This window comes from Gymnodraco acuticeps, unplaced genomic scaffold, assembly GCF_902827175.1.
Source record: "Gymnodraco acuticeps unplaced genomic scaffold, fGymAcu1.1, whole genome shotgun sequence".
Lineage (NCBI taxonomy): Eukaryota > Metazoa > Chordata > Actinopteri > Perciformes > Bathydraconidae > Gymnodraco > Gymnodraco acuticeps.
In genome coordinates this window covers 196,517-217,867 of record NW_022990139.1, presented here as the reverse complement: position 1 = coordinate 217,867, position 21,351 = coordinate 196,517, and the positions used below count along the sequence as shown (strand labels likewise).

Sequence of the window (21,351 nt, the reverse complement as noted above, 5' to 3'; positions counted from 1 at the left end):
TCATTGAATCTTGTGGCATGCATTAAGCTGTCAAACAGCTTGATGTCAGGCTGTTACTGTTTTACAGCGCGTCCAGTTTGGTATTTATATCACCTGTCAGATCAGCCTGCAGAGCTCTGTGGTTTAATCGCATCGCTGCTGGGTTTGGTTAACTGTAATGAAAACTAGTCAAGTTTACAACTGCTAACCAGTGGCGGTTCTAGACCAATTTGACTGGGGGGGCCACTGGGGGGCCAGTTATTTTCTGAGGGGGGCACAATAAATGCAGGACGAAAAAGAGAACTAGACAGTATGAAGTAATTGCGCATAAGAAAACAATGCAATACAGTTATTGGTATTTGTTTCAGTACACTTATTTATTTCAGATAGATCTTATAGTTATTACTGTTAGCTTCAGCTTAAGTTATAGTGCAATGTTTGCACTAACACCATATTTATATAAAAATAAAGGCAATGAACAGTTACATCTCTACTTTACATAAGGGTGTCTGCACAATCTCACATTACAGCAACAAAATCCTGCGGTTTTTGGCAAACCGAGTACCAGAAAATATACATTTAAAAAAAAAAAAACACTTTTCATTGTTAGGGGGGGCCACAGGGGGGTCAGAGGTCAGTGTTAGGGGGGCACTGGCCCCCGCTAGAACCGCCCATGCTCCTAACAACTACTTGCTTACAGTCAAGATAGTGGCGACGTCAAACGAAAAACATGGATGTATTGTTCTTGAATGGTGCCTCACTTTAATTGATAACAACATATGGAATTAACCTGCAAATGTTCTTGTAAAAAAAAAAAACTTTTCTGTGGATTTATGTTTTGAGTCATGAAAAAAGCAAAGATTCGCCCCGCAACACACCAAGAAATGCTTTTTTTTGGCTCGCCATTTGCCGACAATATTGTTTGTTACTTAAGCAGCTGTTGACTTCTTCCCTTTACTTGTGGCCTCTAAAAGTCGATTAAGAGAAGTGTGAATCAGCAGTCAATGATGGTATACAATTGTGAACCATGAGATGTCCTTGAGTCATACATGTGCCTCAAAAAATATAAGGCTAATGGGTGCAGTTGTATGAAAACGTAGCTTCTGACAGAATGAAAACACACGCAAACAACCGAACAAATACCCCCCCCCCCCCACAACAATAACAAGTAATTGATAAAAGTCTCCAAATTCACTGCTCTTAAGATTCATTCTGAAGTTTAACTGCCAAACATTGCTATAGAAAGTTCTACAACCAACCCAAAAAACCAAGAGCACAACATCAAGTACGCTATTTCTTCTCACACTCTAACCGTTCTTAAGATAATCAGAGAAGCTGTCACACTCACCCACAGCCTTCAGGGAGGCGTACTTGTTGAAGTCCTTGTTTTGCTGCTGCTGTAGCTGATGCTGCTGTTGTTGTTGTTGTTGTTGTTGTTGCTGCTGCTGCTGCTGCTGCTGTTCGTAGACGTGAGCCAGCTGGTTGAGGGCCGGGTAAGGGTGCTGCTGGACCACGTTCGAGCCCACTCCCACGTTGTTGTTGATCTGACCACCCTCTGTGGGAAGGCACACGTGAAAAGACAAGGTTAGAATCAGGTCTAGTGTGAGCGTTGACCGTTTAAAGCTCTTACATAACACCCTCCTTTTTCACACTGTAGGATCTGCCAATTTTAGAAATGAAGCTCGACAATGCTTCCAACATCCATTCATGTCGGTACCATCAGCCGATGGACTCTTGCCATCATTCTACAGCTGCAGCCTATTATATGTCGTGCTGCCTTATACACATTTGGACAGTTACCAGAGAGTATATATGTACGCTGAAAAGCTGCATCTGCTGTCATTGACATCAGGTTTTACCATTCATTTGACCATGCATGTCAGTACTACAGTTGTATGACGGTTTTTAAGCTGGAATACTCATGTACCAGGATACAGAATTCACTATATTGCTGAGCTGACATTATTTTATGTAGATTGACTAAGATGATTAACAGCTAATCAAAAAATGAAGTTTGAAGTGTTTTATAGAAACTTCTTGGTGTGAGATACTGTGAGAAAAGTCTGAACACTGTGTCCTCCTTAATAAGCCCTCAGTCGAGAACAAGGGGTCAAAATGTTCAAATTTAAATGAAAGCCAAGGAATTCTCACACTAAAAGTTTGTTTGATTATAAAATTAGAACTACCTAAATTAATCAAAAATTAAATAAACTGACTAAATGTTGTTTGTAAGATAATGTTTGTTTGGGAGGCGTGTGGCGCAGTGGGTTGTGCGTTGGTGTTCGGATCAGGGGGCCAAAAATGCGTGTCATGAGGATTGCCTCCCTTTAAATGTCTTTTCATGACAGCTTGTTGTATACTGTTACAGTGTGGCATATGGTAGGTAACATATGTCAGAGGAAATGAACAGACTTGAATTGTTGGATATATAGAGGCGTGTGGCGCAGTGGGTTGTGCGTTGGTGTTCGGATCAGGGGGTCACAGGTTCAAACCCCACTGCAGTCAGCATGTCGTCGAGACACTTCACCCCAAATTGCTCCTGTGGGGATTGTCCACAGTGTTGAGTATGTAAGTCGCTTTGGATAAAGTGACATGTAATGTAACATGTTTTTTACTAGACAAACTATTCCTAGAACGCCAACCAGATGGAATCATTCGATCCTCGGTGTCTCCCCATATCCCCTTGACAGTACAGTACTTCTATAGGAACTATCTGTCTATCTTTACAGTGCTGACCTGGGGTTAATTCCACTGTAGTGGCAATGAAAAAGATCTGTCACAAGCAGACACTGCAGACATTTCCACAGGACCAATGTTCTTGGACGTGATTGTAACGTTTGGCCAATCTTTTGCACTCAATGCTTCAAATGTGAAAATGCTCTGCAATCGGACCCACTGCTCTCCCTGGAGATTCACTTCTGCATTTCAAATTGATTTGACTTGTCTGCGTAGTTGACAGATTCTGTACTCTGCATTTTTCACATAATCTAAAATGCATTTGACCCTCTCAGCTGAACTCTAAACTGAAGTTGTAACGTGACGAGTAATGGGAAGAAACTGCTGTGAAAAGCTGATTGGCATTTGGGTTATATTGACAGTTACAGTACATGAACAGGTTAATTGTCTAGTGTTTACACTATTTAATTATTCAGTATGTAACATCTCATCAATTAGTTTTAGCTAACAATTTCAATAGGTTATCCACTACTTTTAGCTAACAACGTCATCTGTTTATCCGCTACTTTATTTTAAATATTTAAACTGTTTGACCTTTACTTCCGGCAATTTATTTTTCCCATCAGTCCTTCATGTTCTAGCACATTTTAAAAATAGCCCTCTCAACCAAACCACGGTTGATTAATGTATGAATCAGACTTAATCAAGAACCGCACCTTAAACCGTCCTCCTCTGTAACATGCAGACACCAGATGGCAGGATATGTAAGGACAGATTTGAAGGGCGGCGCCAGAAGGTCGACGGAGTTGTACGAGAGCGGCGAGGAAGTGTAGCAGAACTGCACTGATCTGACTTCAAAGCACACACGAATGTTAGACTGTGTGGGAATTCAGAGGACACTCTCTTCAGCATTGTTCTCTCGCTGCGCTGAGTCTTGACGGATAATTGCAAATTCCTGTTACCGAAGGCGAAGGTACCCTCACTAAGTGAAACTGTTAAAAGCCCCAAATACTGCCACTTGATAATTGGAGAAGTACGAACAAGTTATGAGACTCAGAGCTGGAGAAAGGAACAAGAGGGGGAAAGTGAAAAACAGGGGAAATGAGAAGGAAGAGGCTGCATAAGAAATGACAAAAAGGAGGTGAGTAGAGAAAAATCATTCAGGCAGAAAGTTAAAGAATAACCAAGGACAGTAAAAGATGGACAGTCTCAATACAGTCTCCTTCTCCTTTCCCTACAGATAGCCTTCTGTTGCTCATTAGAAAATAAAGGGGAACCCATAGGACAACAACCCGACAATATAAACGTCCTCCTCCACCTTCTCAGTTTTATCCCAGCGGTGTACAGTCCTGTCGAGCAAGCAACTTGTGCTGTTACTAATGAATCCCTTAGTCCTGGCAATGATTCAAACCACACGTACTGACGAGGTAAAGAAAGAGAGAAGAGGCAATTGAAAACGGCGTTAGAGTGCCAGACAGCGTGAGGCCGTGCAGAGAAAAGAACAAGAGACAAGATTCCCCAATGTGATGAAATGTCGCATGGTGCTTGGTGAAAAGAGAAAAAAAGGACACATGTAGGTTCTTATAGACATCTGGCTTACAAAAGGCTGTGGGAATGGAAATGGCATTGATCCACGATAATGCTGAAGCCCTTTTCTTTCATGCATCTAATAGAATCCTTATTCAGCCCCGCCACGGTGAATGCCCGTCCTCTTCTTCGTTTTATCATAGGAGGCCAAAATGGCCAGCACGAGGTCACCCAATTTCTCATCTCATAATGGATTTTGCCTGGTTTCACAGCACAATTGCACCATTCAATATCCTATCAAAGCTCTCCCCTTGTTTTCAGGCACTTCAGAATGAAATGGTTTCGCAGTGAGACCAAAACACTACCTTACATTTGTACTGTCACTACGTTTCAAGTTTCAAGGCTTTTATTGTCATGTGTGCATAGCTACAGTGTAGTTATGACAATGATAATCTTAGGTCACAGGCTCCTCCAACAGAGCAACACAATAACTCAGATAAAATAGTGCAAGTAAATCAAATAAAATAGAATATAATAGAAACTATAATAGAAACAGTGCAGAATAGTCTATATACAGTAATTGGAGTATAGATTGTGAGTGTACGCAAATGCTTAATGATGTGGATTGTAATCTGGTCAGATGAATATGAAAGTCTAACCAGAGGGACTACAAATGCAATGGACTCGTGTCTGCTCTGCCAAGTTGGCTGGCTGCGGGTGTGACAAGCTGGCAATTCAAATGACAGCCTCGCTGCGCCTCAGATAAACATCTGGTTACAACCGGGTGTTTTTTTAGCTTTGAGTAATATTTGGACATTTGTGAAACTACATATTCGCTTTCGGGCACAAAGTTAGATGAGAGGGGTGATATCATTCTGCTGTTCTCATTAAACAAACGGCATTGTCAAGTATGTTGGAAGATTGTTTCCCATATTATTAAGTTTGATGTTGACTTATCACCAACATTTCTCAGGTTGTCGTGGAAGTCAAAGTCAACTTTATTGTCAATCTCAAAATATGTTTGCACACACAGAGAGATCGAAATACTGTTTCCCACAGTCCCGAGGTATAAAACAACTCACACATTAAAATGCAAGAACACTCAATAATTTACAAAAAAAACACAAAATAACCGTTTACTTCAAGTAAGCTGGATATATATATAAAAAGATGATGTACATAGTGTAAACATGTCCATAGGAAGATGGTCAAACAAACGTTTCAGTCCAGATGTTTCCATGTATACCCTCTGCAACCCAGCAGCTGTTCAAAATGTTGGAGTTGCATCATCCATTTTAAAACCAAATTTCACAAAGGCTTAAACAGAATTACAATAGATGTACTTGCTGATAGTTTGACCATTCTTTGCCAATTTCTCGGTATTGCTCATGCATAAAATCCACGGCAAGGATTAATGCTGTGCACTGCTGCTCTCGGCGAATCACACTGTCCCAACTTTCTCCAATATTTACTCTAATTCTCTTTCGCTTCAGAGTGAAACAATCTTCTCTGCTCCACTTCTCTTTGCTCGCAGAGTGCTGTAATTATTTCAGGTCTGTCGAAACACTGTGTTAGCACTCAGTTGACAAGGGTGACAAAGATGGCCAAAATACGTATAATTGTCGCCTCATGCATTCTTGATACTGCTCTAATACTGCTCGAGGACTTTTATGCAAATACCCATCATCCCTGCGCTTTGTTCTCGGTGACTGGCAGCTGTCCACGTGATGCCCATCGGGAGGATGAGGGGGATGAAGGGGGAATCTGATGTTGTGGTCAAAGTGCGTCATCAAGCTACACCAAGCACACTGATCCTCTGAGGTCACTGCTGTCTTTGAACTATCTCCAGTGACAGTCAGATTAGCTTCCTGCTACTGGAATATTTCCCAAAGACAAAAGAGAACTTTAAAGAAAGGAAAAGTAATTGGATACAGTTGGGACTCAGTTTGACAAGCAGTGAGCTAAACTAAGATCCCACAACAGTACATCTCTACATTGTAGGATATCAGCCAAACTTTGTCTACACTGAACATGTTTACAAAGCTTTCATAATATAATTGGCTCAAACAAACTGCCCTGAAACAGAATAACTATACATGTGTAGCTATACAAACGTAAAGCCCATTGATAAAGCCAATGTACATGATTGAGAAACCTGAGAAGTTGAAGGAATCTGATAATAAAAAAGGCTTAGAAACCTCAACCATGGATCTGTTATTTCAGTTATTTGGTGCTCTCAGAGATTAGCTGTTGTATTTAAGGAGCAGAGATTAAAGGCCATGAGGTCAACAAAATCAATGAAGGTCATCCTTCCAGCGTGATTGAACAGAAAGTATTGTGTGTAGGACAAAGGCCAGAAGACTTGTTCATCTGGAAAGTGATGGATTGGACTGGCTATAAGAAGGGTGTTTTTCTGACAAATACTTGAACACATAACCGGCAGTTCTCTCTGGGCGGTTAAAACTGGTGGAGTTTTACCGTAATATTGAATTCCCTCATTCATTTGTCCCATTTCTTCAAAGACTTTTCAAATGAAAGATTGAAAAGGCCTTTAGAATTCCCTAATGACATTTTGATAATCGGGTCTTGGGACTCTCTAAGTGCCTACAAAATAAAAGACCAACGACGGATGCTTGGGAAATGCTAATCCAATCGTGTTACTTCTCACTAAATGTTGTTAATTTCTTCAAGTGGCAGTTTTCCACACACTGGTCTGTGACTGACCTCTAGTAGCCGTGCTGGGTGCTATTGAAACACATGTATTGTTGACTGCTGATGTAATCCTGTAACTGGATGTAATCCGGTAAGAGGGGTTTTCGTCGACAATAGCAAAGAGGGAAACAAATCCTAATCATTTCAATGAGGCTGCATTGGTTCATCAGGGGGTTCCACACATTTCAAGTTGTTATACGCCGCTCCTGCCAAAAACCTGTGTTTATTTGAGTGGGAACTCGGTATACAGCAATGTGTGAGGTAGAGTAAGGTTTTCAAATGAAAGCAGTACTTCTCCCAATGTATGTAAAGGTCAGAGTTGAGTTTAGATCTATTCCAGGTGGGAACAAGGTCCTACTTTTTCTCATGCAGTTGCTATCTTGTTTATATGTCTCGTGCAAAAGGCTTTAGCTAGTGCACACATTTGAAATAGTAATATGTGTTGCTACCTGTGCACTAGTCAATTTCAATGGATGCAACGGCTGAAATGGATGTAAAAAAACACTCACAATTTATTTATTTATTGTATAATAGAATTGCTCCAGGTACAGCAGGTTTCCACAGGCAGCTCAGTCAGTTGAATGGCTGCCAGAAGACTTTAAAGGTCACTGATTATGATTTTTCTCAGACCTCAATGAGATTGACAAGATGGACGTCTGGCCTTTAAGATTACTTCTTACCTTCCAGTATTATAGATTCATCATTTCCATTTTGTCTTCTTTAAAAGAAGCAGTTTACAGTTTGAAATCATAATAGAGATTTTTGATGAACTGGTAGTGGAGATGCCGGACCTAAATATGTCCTTTTCTCTTATATAATGGAAATATATGATACTCGGCTTGTGGTGCTAAAAGCGCAAGAAAATACATTTGAAAAACTAATCAGCAACGTCTTTTACAAGAAAGTTATGGATCCGGTTTTCCACAAACCCTGTTGTGCGCCATTTCATATGGGAACCTTTTTCTTTGTGCCAAACTACACCCTTTAAGGCCTGCTCACAACACTGGCTAATTGTATATGTATATTTTAAAAGTAGCAGTAAATTGGCTAAATCATTGCTTTTGAATCAATCACTGACAGGAGGAAACTGGGAGTTTAAGCATATGAAGCTACTACTTAAGGAGTCGCGAGTTAACAGCAGTGGATTCGATCATGCATTCAGTTTGAAATGTATGCCACCGTTTGAACCCTCTTTTCAGCGTACAAAAAAACATTGACATGAATTCACCCTGCAGGGGCGAAGGCGAATGTCAGGATTACAGTAGGTGTGACCGCACTGATGAGACAGCGTGTGGATGATGAGCTTATGACCGGCAGGTAACAGACAGTGCAGTCAGCACAACATGAGTGTGCACTAACGCTGCAGAGGCACGAAACACAGAGTGATTTCAAAGGCGCGTTTCTCTCCCCCGTGGGAAGCCAGACATCCAGCGTGAAGCAGCGAAGCCTCCCGGGGCGAACATGTGGTATCTGTGCTTTCCTCATGCCCCAGACAAGAGTACACTGTAGACACACTGAAGGGATGGAAACGGGGCAGACAACACACTCAACCGTGTCCCTTGATGTGTGCGGTACGTTGTGTGTTTTAGAAATATAAGAGAGACATCAAGCACATGTATGTAGGAGTGCTTCTATCTCACGCTTGGCCCGGCTCCATCGCTACAGTGTCATTTTCACCGCTTGTTTGATTTGCCGTTGAAAATTGCGAGCAGCTGACTAATCTATTATTCCCTCTTTCTCCTCACTCTGCAAATGGATAAACCCTCTTCTTTTCTTCAGCTGCAAAACTGCCTCTGTCATTACTCAACCCTCTCAATCTCGCTCTCTTGTCATGGCAACAGTATTCTCTCATGTAGTATTTCCTCTGCAGCACATGGCGAGTTCGCATTGTCCCGCAGTCACCCGCGCCCACATATCAACAGGCAGGCCTGCTGTACTGTACTGTACTGAAGAAGTCATTGTTATGCAACCTATGTTGTGCTGCCTGCTGCGCCGTCGGTCTGTCTGCTCATCTCTCTCCACTTACTCTCCACTTGCTCGCCTCCTCTGAGCTTGTTCTAGGTCACATCCTAACGGCTTTGTCAGGCATTGTCAAAAGAGCCTGCATGTTTTATTGAAGGACTCGCTCTAGTTTGGTTGAAAGGCACATTTGTGAGTCGTCTTTGGGTACAAAACGAGCAGGATGTTGAAGTTGAAAAGATGTTGACTATAAAACTCTGCCGCGACACTGAAAACCTGTGTGAATAGAGTCTCAAAATGAAACATGAGAAGTTCCCTTTTGTCCAAAGCAACTGTAAACATCTACGTAATATTAGCTCAAAACAGTAACATGAAAATTGATGCCATGCATTTTTCTCAGTCTATAAAAGCTTTGAGAGCTCTTGACTCGCCTTTATCCCTCACCTTTACAGTACATTATGTGACAGTCCACACATCCCCTGGGAGTGTGTGGGGTCCTCTCGGTTACTCTGCATATTTAGTCCCAGTGAAATGATAAGAAGGTTATGTGTGCGGCGGGGGAGCAGAAAGCTTCCTCTTTACTTGCCCTCCTGTCCGGTTACAGTGCATATGAAGCCATGGATCTGTTTTAACCACTTCGGACCATATCTCTGTCCTGCAGCATGGAGGAAGGTGAGGATAACAAAGTCCTCGCTATTGGACCACTGAGTTACTGGGAATTTCCCCGGGGTCTGGGTGTTAAATCCCTTTTGCATGCTGGTTTGGTAAGATGAGGGCAGGGGCGGACTGGCCATTGGGAATACCGGGAGTTTTCCCCCCGTTGACAATTGACTAGCGGTACCGAGTTGGGCCGGTCGGCCGGTCGAGTTTCCCGGGCTGATTTTTAGTCCCAGTCCGCCCCTGGATGAGGGAGTTTATGCGAAGACTTGACAAAGAAAGACACGTTTGGGCTTTAAAGTAGGGCTGCTCAATTAATCGTATTTTAATCGCAATTACGATTATGGCTTGCAACGATTACGAAAACAACGTAATCGAAATAAAACGATTATTTTTTTATTATTATTATTAATAATTTTTATTTATTTTTTTATTTTTTTATTGGTTTTTCAGTTGAGTTATTCTTAAAGTTCAGGGTAATCAACTGTTAAAAACATACTGTTCACATTTTTTTTCTCCAATAAATTGTTTTCAAAGTAAATGGATAATTGTTTTAAATAATCGTGATATCAATTATTGACCCAAATAATCGAGATTATGATTTTTGCCATAATGGAGCAGCCCTACTTTAAAGGGCACAATTGACTGAGCGCAGAAATTCATGAAATCTTTATATATCGATAGAAACAAGGAAGTTGGCTTGTGTGAAAAAGAGCGAGGGAGAACAGAGCAGATTCTCCCTGGCTCTGTGGGTCCTTGCTGCCCGCTGGCTCCGTCAGAAGTAGGGGGCAAGTTTGAGGTGAAAGGGCCAAAAAGCTCACAGATAGAAACTGTTTTACAAGGATGCTAAGCCTGAAGGAAATACAGCTTCTTCTTTTGTTGCCGAGCAAACTGCATACAGCTGTTAGCGGTGTTTCAAAGTCACTGGGTAGCCTACTTTAGAAAAGAGATGGACCAGTTACCAGTGGCAGAGTGCCTAACCCATTTTGATTGAAAGAAGAACTAGAACTGGATATAAACACGGTATGTCAGGGTTAGCAAACAAGCACAAAGGCTACACAGCAATGGAAGAACAGCTGAAGTTAGCTAAAAGTAACAATATCAACTTGTAATTGTTTTCCTCCGTCACATGTGAGGGTCTAAGGACAGAGGGTGTCATTTTCTCATACTGATATTAGGCACAAACTGTGCTGTTGTATTTGCTGTAAAGTGTCTCTGTAGGCTATGTTTATTATATGTACAGCACTTTGGCTCCACCAAAAATCGTTTAAAAATGTGCTATATAAATAAAACTTGATTTGATTTGTAATTGTCTTATACCATCCACACACATGGCATCTGATGGTTGGTGTCATCGAAGAGACATTTCTGACGACTCTTTGGGTAAGCTTGATTAAAAGGTTGGGAATAAGTGCTTTAGTTTGCAGGACTCTACTGTTTAGCGACAGTTTCTAAGCCACAAAAATGAGAACTTATCATCACTTGGGGGCAAAAAAGCGAAGCATCTGTGAAAGTATAAAAGGATTTCACTTTATTAAAAGCATGTCACTGGCACCAGCGTTCAGTCATGTGCCCAGAAACATTGCCTTAAGGACTTGGGTATGCACGGTCATGAATAATATATCTCACGTAGCTTATAGCCTTCAGGCTGCTGTATGGCGTTCAGCGCACCACCCTGGGTCTTCTCCAAAGCAATGTGTCACATCCTCAGCCTTATATACGGCTTTGTTTTCCAAACATTGTTCATCTCATTATCATCACCATATGCTGCTAGCTTTGTCTTCGCTCATTAGCACATCGACGCACTCCAATTTAGAAAGAGATGGTGAAAGAGAGCGGGCACGATGGAGAGTGTGTCGTGAAATGCTAGAGAGACACTGAGAAATGGGCTACAGAGACATTTGTGCAGCCAACTGTTACAAAAGCTATCACTGAGTAATCCTCATGAGGGATGACCATTAAACAGATAGGAGTGCGATGCAGAGAAACCGTATGGCGTGGGGAAATGAGAGCGGAGAGAACAGCTTATCTACCCTTAATTTTCTCTAATCCTTTGAAAACACAATAACTCCCGTAGCCAGCTTTTTATGAAAAGAGCCACGTCATGCATTCTTCATTTCGAGGTGCTATCGATCTCCATTATTCCTCTCTCCTATCGACAGAGGAAGCTAAGCAACAAGATTCAACATCCATTTCCTTCTTGTGTTGTCTTGTTAAAGGACAATGTGTTGAGTCCCACAGGACATCGTTAAAGGTAGCGACTCAATCAATAATTAGATACCCTCTGATATCTTTAAAGACCTGTATGAACTAGAAATGTCTCAGTTCAAGGGAATTGCTTTAAAAGTAACATGTATGGCAAGAAATAAACAAGGTGTCGGTGTCGAAACAATTCTGATATTTACTATACATGTCCCTTGAGATGCGTCCTTTGAACATATTTCATTATTTTCCGTCCACTGCTTCTGACACATGCTGTACACTAGGACAGTTGCTATCCGTATCCAACTTCTAAACCGTAGCAGATGGGGTTATCCATTTGTAACGGTCTCATAATGTGTCATTGCAGCTGACTTCACACTCGTATTTAAACGGAAAAATAATCTACCTTGTGGCATCTACACTGCACGAGTGGATGGAAACAGCTCACACGTGAAGGGCGTTGGAGCAAATGAAATGCCAAACAACAACTCCGGATAACAAGACCCGTTTATCAGACGCTTTAAAACTATAAGGTGTGCACTGCTGAGAGCTGACAGATGTGTGGGAGAAACAGAACGTGCTCAACGGGGTTTGGTAAGAAAAGCTACTGAGATCTGCAATTATATATCAACAAGAAATCACACTAAATTGACCTTCCTGCTTATTAGGCAGTGGAATAAATGTAACAAATCAATTAGCAGCATGATAGACAATCAATAGTATATGTTTTATGACTAGAACTGGGATGCTAAAATGATAATTGAAAGGCAAAATGATCAGAAAACAATCATGAGGGAATAGTTTATCGGACTTTAGTTCTCAACAGACACCTGAACTCGGGGGATTTGTGAATACCAACAAATCAGTTACATGTTTGCAGTCAATGTGGACTTTGAAGCTATTTCTTTTGCTACTGCTATCACCCTTGCATAGATGAACCCAATGAGTTTCTGGATGCAGATTTTGCAGAAGTCTGTGGAAAGAATACAGCCATGGTCAGATCAGTACTTGGATACACTAACCAAACATTGGACTGGTGCATATATGAAAATATTCTTTCCTCACTACATTATTCCCTCACCTGGCTCCTATGAGGTGTAAAATGAATATTCCTTTCTTCATTTTCTCAAAAAATAGATTTCAGTCTCGAGCTTTATTTCGTTCGTGCCTCGGCCAGTCGTCTCTGGTGTCTACAGACCGGGTGTTCCTCCTCATGACGGGGCCCATCAGTCACCACAGAGAGGAAGACAGGCAGACAGCGAAAACAGAGGAATAAATACCTGCTCCACTAAAGCACATGATTGACAACGAGGAGCCCCTATTCATCACGATGATGAAGCACCACTCAAGGAAATGGAGCAGCCACAATAACATCTGGGCCCATTGTTTTTCCTCAATGATCTTCTGTCTCTTCGCAGAAAAACATTCCATGGTAAGTCATGGCCTGATTGTTTGTGAATGTTTTCCAGATGAAAAAAAAGTCTTAACATATTCTGTCCTCTCTCTGAGTTTTCTAGAGGTCGTTTAGAGCTTCCTGATTGGCAGGATGCTACCACTGCAGTACCACCTTGACTTACCGAGCTCTACTGCTCCCCCCCCCCCCGCTTCATTCAGGGTTATGAGTCAGCAGCAGTGGGGCTGCCACTCCATCAACTGAGGGCAACATGCTGCTAGAGACAAAGTGAGATGGACATGCAGGAGGCAGTGGGAGATGGGGATGATAATGTTGTGTTTCTCCACGGTGGGCTGACACCTCTGACAACATGTCAGCAGGGCCGACCCAGGACACTGCTCTCCAATGGTTTCCTGTCAGAACCTGTCCGGTAGTTAAGGTCTGTAAGATGGAAAAAGTATAGCAAATATAATATTGAGCTGCAGCTAACTTTTTTTTTTTTAAGAGGCCAATATTTTCAACCTTTTCCCCCATGCCTCTAATACGCCTTAGGACAATTTTGGATGGATTTCCATGACATTTTGCAGGCACCCAGAAGATAAACCTTAAGATTATTTCCAACTGTTGGATGGGTTGTCTAAAAAATAAATGAGGTTTCACTTTATCCAATACTTTTTTTTTTAGGACCAAATGCATGCAAAAGTAGTGAATTATATAACCTGTATTACAAAATGTTAGCATGCTAATACGCTTAGCTAAGATTGTGAACCAACACAGTCTCACAGCATTTCGTGTTATTCACAAAATTAATCTATTGATTCGTGTTCACCAACACGATTTCGCCATTTTTTTCGTGTCACACAGAACGATTTTAAAAGCAATGTAAATAATAACAAATTAGAAGGAAAAACAGATTGAAAAAAATACAGATTTCAGTATCCTGACACAGAACGATTTTAGAAGCAATGTATTTCTATTGGTATGTTTCGTGCCTGCACCAAATAATAACAAATTAGAAGGAAAAAAAGATTAAAAAAATACAGGTTTCAGTATTCTGAGGCTCTGAGCCATTTATTTTCCTCGCGGACGGCAACAAAAACTCCAACATTATACAATTTAAAATAAAAGGCTTTGGGGAAGATATTGAGTAAGAAAATGTGTTTATGAACCACACAGCTTCTGGTCTTCCAAGACCCGACCGGAGAAAAAGATGTGGTTTAGGCACGAAACACACTACCAATAGAAATACAGTGCTTCTAAAATCGTTCTGTGTGACACGAAAAAAATGTGAAAATCGTGTTCATAGATTAGATTAATTTCGTGACTATAACACGAAATGCCGTGAGACTGGGTTGTGTGAACATGGTGCCATGATACCAAACATTACACCTGCCTAACATCGGCATGTTTTCACTGTGATTGTGTGTGTTGGCATTTAGATTGTACAGTATTTACAAAATACAATTTTTTTTTTTTTGCCTATTCAACATTTTCCTGTGTTCTAAGAAACATTTTAAGAACCGACAATTAATAATGTCAATCTGATTCTTATCGGCTTTAAAATTAAACATCACTCGTATCACATTAATCCAGCAGCCGGCTTTATAACAGAGCGTGCTGATAGTATTTAATGAAACGTGACCTCAGCATTTATTCCCCTGATGTCTTTGCCCTATAGTCTCTCTCCCCTGAGGAGAAGCTTTGTGTGGGAAAGCTTTAGTCTGCTGCACCTGGCCCCTGGGCTGAACTCGTGGCAGGTTTAAGTGTTGGGAGCACAGCTGTGAGGGGCTTCTCTCGGCCAGCGAGGACAAGAAAGGGCAGCAGGCAGATATCGCCTATCCCTCAGCAGTCATCCAGCCAGCAGCAGAGAAATGCATCGCAATAAGAGCTGAATTCAGACAAATCTGGGAGTTAAATGCAGGCGCTAACGGGCTAGGCTACGTGCACTCCATCAGAACAATCTAATTAATCCCAGACTGCAATTATCCAGCTTACTTTTATTCGGGGGAACAAAGAATGGTCTTCTAGGTGTACGTGTAGAGAGCCGCAGTACAAATAACCCCTTGTTACATACAGCCTAGTATTGACTCGAAGCACAACAGCTCGATAACATGAAGCTTTATCATTTTCTACAGACGTCATTTGTTTTTGCTGCAAGACTCATAACTGCTTGACATTTCCGAAGTTTCCTTCAGAACATTACGTCCACAATGCTTTCTTTTCTTGTCTTTCTCACATTCTCATGCCCCCCCCCCCACAACACATCAAACACATAAATGATGAAGTGAGGCAAACAGCCTTGCGTCCATATGTGAGCTAATCTCTCATGCTCTTCTAAAAACTAAAAACACCATTTCTGTTCCGTTGCTTGGGGTTAATCTTCAACATCATCCAGTGTTGCTTTGATGTGTTTTTCTGTGTGTGCTACTGAGCTGTGAAAGCATAGTTTGCTCTAATTGAACGTGATGATGTGCTTTATTGTAGATGCGACATGGCTTCACTAATTGGGAGAAAAGGCCTCGGCGGGGCCAGATTGAGAAGCTCCGTGTTTAGAGTGATCTCACTGCCTCTGCTTTGCTGCCATATGTCTCACATGGTAAGCAACACACTCTCATCCGTGTGTTATTTATGTACCTGTTACCCTCCTTTGCCTCTTCCTCAATCCCTTGCTCCTTCTGTCCATCTGTTGTGAAAAGCATCGGGAGTATTTCACTTTCTCTGTAGATGGAGTGCATTTTCATTGCGTCCCCCGATTTCCTCCCGTTCATGGAAGACGTAACATTTTGGGGAACGAATCGTCTTAAAGATATCTCCGAGTGGCCCAGAGGGATATCGGCTCCAAGAGGGACAGATTAGCCCCGTGAGTGAGTCTCACACTTCTGTCGATTCATCCACGAGAGACGCCTCAGTGACGTTCTATTATTAGCGATATAAACTTAAACGCGGCCATTTGGTGGCCCCGCGCCGCAGGGATCGACTCGAGCGAGACATCCATACTCCCTCGGAGAGACGGGGAGATAACGAAAAAGTAGGTTACAGAAGAAAGACCGGCTGCCTCGCTTCATCTGTAAGCGGGGGCAGGGTGCAAAGTGTACAGTGTGTGAGTGTTTGCCATTTGTGTTGTGTTTTAATTTCACTGTACAGCACAGTCACTGTATTTTTAGCTCATCTTATCTATTGTACTTGCATATAGTGAACTTCTCCTGCATTACCTGCACATTAGTCTTGCATCACTTGCACTATTTCAATGTATTATATCCATGTTGCATTGTTGGAGGAGCCTGCATAGCCATTGCATATAGCCCTTTGAACCCTTTGGACACTCTGTGAGAAAGACGGTGGCTTAAAACAATTGTACAACAGAAATGTATATTGAGGCATGCACATTCCCTCACGGGTGTTTGCACCCAGAGTCCATTTGTGCCGCTTGCCGTGTGAACGCATTTGCCTTTTGCATCGTGCACTCGATGATCTGCGGTATAGCATTCATGCGAGGGTCCGTTGCGAGGCAGTAGTCCTGCAGAGTGCCAGTGTAACTGTCGGCTCTCCTGCTCCGCTCCGTGTCTTGGCAACAGGGAGTGTGAGGGAACCAGTGAGAGCAGACGCCTCCTTCTGCCTGACGAACCCAGCAGAGCGGGGAGGGAGAGAGATGGAGTCTGTGGGACAGCATGGGGGTAAGAAATGGGTCATAAGGAAATCCCCATATGGACAACCATGCACCCCACACCCCGGGCAGTGCCAGGAGGCCTCTGGAAACTCACCCAGAGCCCACAGCGAGAGGCACTGAGGGAACAAATGCTTGGCAACATATGCAAGGAGGGACCAGTTTATCAGGAGCAATCTCTGCCTCGATACAGACTCTACATTAGAAAGAGGCATGCTGTGTGTTATGTGACTGCATGTGTGGTAGACCGGCGTTTCTTCTCAGTTAGGTTTTCTATAAGGGAGATGTTATTGCAGATAGGTCTGCAGCTTCTGCTAATGATTGCTGTTTTGAGATATTTTGACAATCTAACAAGCTTCAGATCAGAGGGGCTTATAAGGAGAATATCAATAATCCTGCACAACAAATCCAGACAAATCAAGTTATAGCTCAATCAAGTCAAAGGTCATGGTTGGTGCTGATGTTAGCTTGAGGGGTTTTGAAGTGTTTTGGAAAAAGACATATAGCATCAGCAAAAACATCAATGAAGACTAATGGACTTGAGAAACCTTGAGACTAAAACAACCATTCAGGCAGCTAATATAGGGGGTATCCCTATCTGTCTACAAAGAATGTTCCAGTTGAAGGAGAAACACATGTCTGATCATCAGGAAGGCAGGAAAGTGGCCTGGTTAAATAATCCAGAATCAGAATCAGAATACCTTTATGAGTCCCACAGAGGGGACATTTGCAGCGTTACAGCAGGAAAGAGCCACACACAGCTTAGTGTTGAATATCTTACATGCGTTAAAAAAGTACTGTTATAATCAGTGTTGTGCTAGTTACTGAAAACCAGTAACTAGTTACCATTACTAGTTACTTCATTTCAAAAGTAACTCAGTTACTTTACAAGTTACGTACAAAAAGGTTGTCATTGTCACTGCGTTACTGTGAAAAGTAACGTTTTCGTTACTTTGAAAAAGGGCTCCCATTAATGCCCTTATAGCCTTCATTTCAGTACTGTTATTGCATTGGACAATAATACAATCTGTTGATCAACTTGACATGCATTATATGTAATCTGGATTGCATCGATATTAGCTGGCTTTCCATTTTTGTATATTTTTTCTCCAGGTAGTTGGAAAAAGTTTTCCGTCCCATATGCCGTGTGCCGCCCGGACATGGTATCATGCTAACTAGCTCCCTGAAAGCGGGTGACTCCACTGTAGCAATAGCCTGCATGTGTTCTACAACATACCGTGCAATGGCTTTATCGACTTTTCCCTGGCTAGCAGTCCCTTGGTTAAAATCCAGCCGCTGTTGCTTAGGTGGAGGTGGAGTGGCGTCGGCTGAGTCTCTGTGGTTTAGCTACTAGCTTCGTCCCAGCATGTTGTTTTTGCAGATGTTTTAAGAGATTTGAATTACTGGTTTGGGCAGTAGATAGGATCTTTGACCCGCCAAGACACAACTTACATTTAACTAAAACGTTCTTTTCTTTGTGCTCGACAAAAGTGAAATAGTGAGAATACCTCCAGGTGGAGAAACTAGACTTGAGCTCCGCCGCCGCCATGATAGTCTTGTTAGTAAACAACACAAACACGCCCACAGCGCGTCTCCGCATGTGACACAGGAAGTATTTAAGTACATTTACTCAAGTACTGTACTCATCTCTGTTCGCCTGGCTGTTGACTATATAAAAAAACTAACGCAGTAACGCACCATGTAGTAACGGTAGCGGAGTTACTGAATTAAAAAAGTGCTGCGTTAGAGTAGTTACTTTGTAACGCGTTAGTCCCAACACTGATTATAATATAATAAACAATATGCTAAAAAAAACAAACTAAAAAAGTTACATAATTTTCAAAATTACAGATCAAAAACAAATCAAATCTATAAATCAAATCCTGTAGCAGTTCTTAGTATTTAGCAGCCCGGTATATATTACAGTTATTAAAGATGGCGTATATAAAGTATATATATTGCACATAAAGCACATATTGCACATAGATTGAAGGTATTTAACAGCAGCAAGTTACACAAAATTACAAAATACAAGATACATACCTTGTAACAGTAACAAGGGTTTAGCAGCCAGGTATAAATTACACAGTTATTAATGGCATATATATATTGCACATAGTTGTTTGGTATTTAGCAGCAACGGGTGTTATAGTCTGTGTTGAGGTGTGTGTAGGAGGGTCTACTAGGGGCAGTAATCATCATGCTGATGGACAAAGGAACCCGTTCCCAACCACACGCAGAATCTTAAGGATGTTATCTTTTCTCTGCTTGGAAAAGATAAGCAACATGTTTTCTAAGCAATGCCTAAATCATTTCAGATGATCTCTAAAGACCTACAAAGGTGCGATGATCTAAATGCAATGCTACGGTTTTCACAGTAGGTCTAGGTCCAGGAGGCGTGTGGTGCAGTGGGTAGTGCGTTGGTGTTCGGATCAGGGGAGCACAGGTTAAAACCCCACTGCAGTCAGCATGTCGTTGTGTCCCTGGGCAAGACACTTCACCCCAAAGTGCTCCGGTGGGGATTGCCCACAGTATTGAGTGTGGAAGTCGCTTTGGATAGAGTGACATGTAATCTAATGTAATGTCTACTGACCTGTTTTTGAAGGCTGAATTGAGTTTCTAAATCTTCAGTATAATGCCCATTTTCTAGACCAACCCTCCTTCACACATATAAAATCTAGTCTACCAAAGTCCGGCCTCTGATAAGTAAGTTATCCAAGTTGTTAGATAGAGACCATTAGAGAAGTCATTGTGTTGGAAATGACATCAGTCTGAAGGTTAACACCTGAAAGATGTTCTGACACAACAAACACACACATAATCTATCTCTGACATTATCTCCATCATGCACACACATATCAAACACATGCTCACACATATTTCAGCACTTGCATTTCATACCCATGTCTTCCCAAATGAGCTAAATCTAAACTGGTTAATTATGAGATTCATAGCTGTTAGCACCTGTTGGGTAATTAATGCCAATCACAGCCTTCTGGGGAGCAAAATTATCCTCCGTTAAAAAAAACACAGTTTAGCTACAATCTCTCTCTCTCCTCCTTCCTTTCTCTCTCCCCTGCTCCTCCAACAACCTGTGTGCCCTGTGCCTGCTGTTAGCAAATCATCCCAGAAAATAAATAAGCACCGCGATAAACAAATGTGGCCATGGTCTTGGAATTGCATCAACCACAGATGGGCAGACGGTGTAGGAGTGTGGACGGTGCGATGGAGAAACCTGAGATGTCATTTATTTAGCAATCAAAAAACAATAAATCATTTATGACTGCGCTAATCTTGGGATGCTAATGGTGGTTGCTGCCAAGAGTGTTGTTTGGCAGAGCTGGAGCTGCAGCTTCATGACCGTATTTCAATATCCACAGTGATAGTATTCTATAAAATGTTAAGATGTCTTGCAAATTTAATCTTAAATCAACCGCTTATTATTTAAACCTTCCAGTTTGATTAGTCTTCTGATAAAGATATGTCTGGAAGTTTTTAGATGTGAAAGCTGCTGTTGCTGGCTATTAACCCTTAGATGCCCTTAGAGTGACTGGACCCTACACTCTTCCATAAGTGGGTCAAAAAGGACCCGTATTAGAATAATGTGTTTTTATGCCGTTTTTGTAATTTTGGTTAAGAAATTGTATAATATTTAGTATTATATTTTGGTTCACACTAGAAATATTTTATATTTAATTGTTCACAATTTAGAATTTTAGAGAAAAAAAATTACATTTTGAAAAAAAACGTTTTGACCATATCGATGCAAAGATCTCCGCTATTCTGAGACCCTCACAGTATTCCTGTCCCTTTTCAAAACTCATCTCTTCTCCTCTTGTCTACTCATAGCCCCCCCCCCCATCAATCCATGCAGGTTGATCAAGTTTGATAGTCCTATACCCCCCCCCCCCCCCCCACCCTAACCTTCCCTTATATTGTAAAGCGATTTTGAGTCCTTGAAAAGCCCTATACAAATATAATGTATTATCATACTGACAGGTATCAGATCTTGCTGTGTAAAATAATCTTCCTGAGAGGTGTCACTTGTGATGTAGTCTGTGTGGTCCACAGTGAATGTATTCCTGACAGCAACAGGTGATAATAATCAAAGGTTCCCATAGGATCCCATAGGAAATGCATGCCGGTCATTTTTGACCCACTTGTGGAAGCTTGGGGTAGAAATACAAAAACTACAATTTCTTTAAATGTAAATTTAAAATGTGAATGGCATGATATCCAAAACATGTTTTTTGAGGAATAGCTGGAATATGAAATGATAAAAAAATGTAATTACAAACATACTTCAAGAAAACCACCTCACCGGGTCAAAAAAGCCCCACTTATGCATCTAAGGGTTATTAAAGGTGTTTCATTTTAGCATCAATAAACCATTACAAGACAAACAGATTATCACTTGGAAGATTGGCAGCCTCTGTTGGGACGTTCACTGCAGTGAGTTTATTACATAATGGATTTGGCAGTGGTTAACCATGCAGGGGAAGATTGCCTTACGACAGATAGGCTTTCATAGCATTACTTAGCTGCAGACAAAGTCCAACAGGAAATTCGGTGTATTCGCCTG

General features: G+C 41.6%; 1 protein-coding gene across 1 annotated transcript in view; it reads right to left on the bottom strand.

Annotated features, from left to right (window-relative positions):
• The window catches only part of shisa9a (shisa family member 9a), a 58,462-nt gene that overhangs the window by 18,209 nt on the left and 18,902 nt on the right, over nucleotides 1-21,351 (bottom strand). The window contains exon 3 of the mRNA XM_034217150.1: nucleotides 1,328-1,534. Coding sequence (XP_034073041.1) covers nucleotides 1,328-1,534 — 207 coding nt within the window. The remainder of the gene's footprint in view (nucleotides 1-1,327; nucleotides 1,535-21,351) is intronic.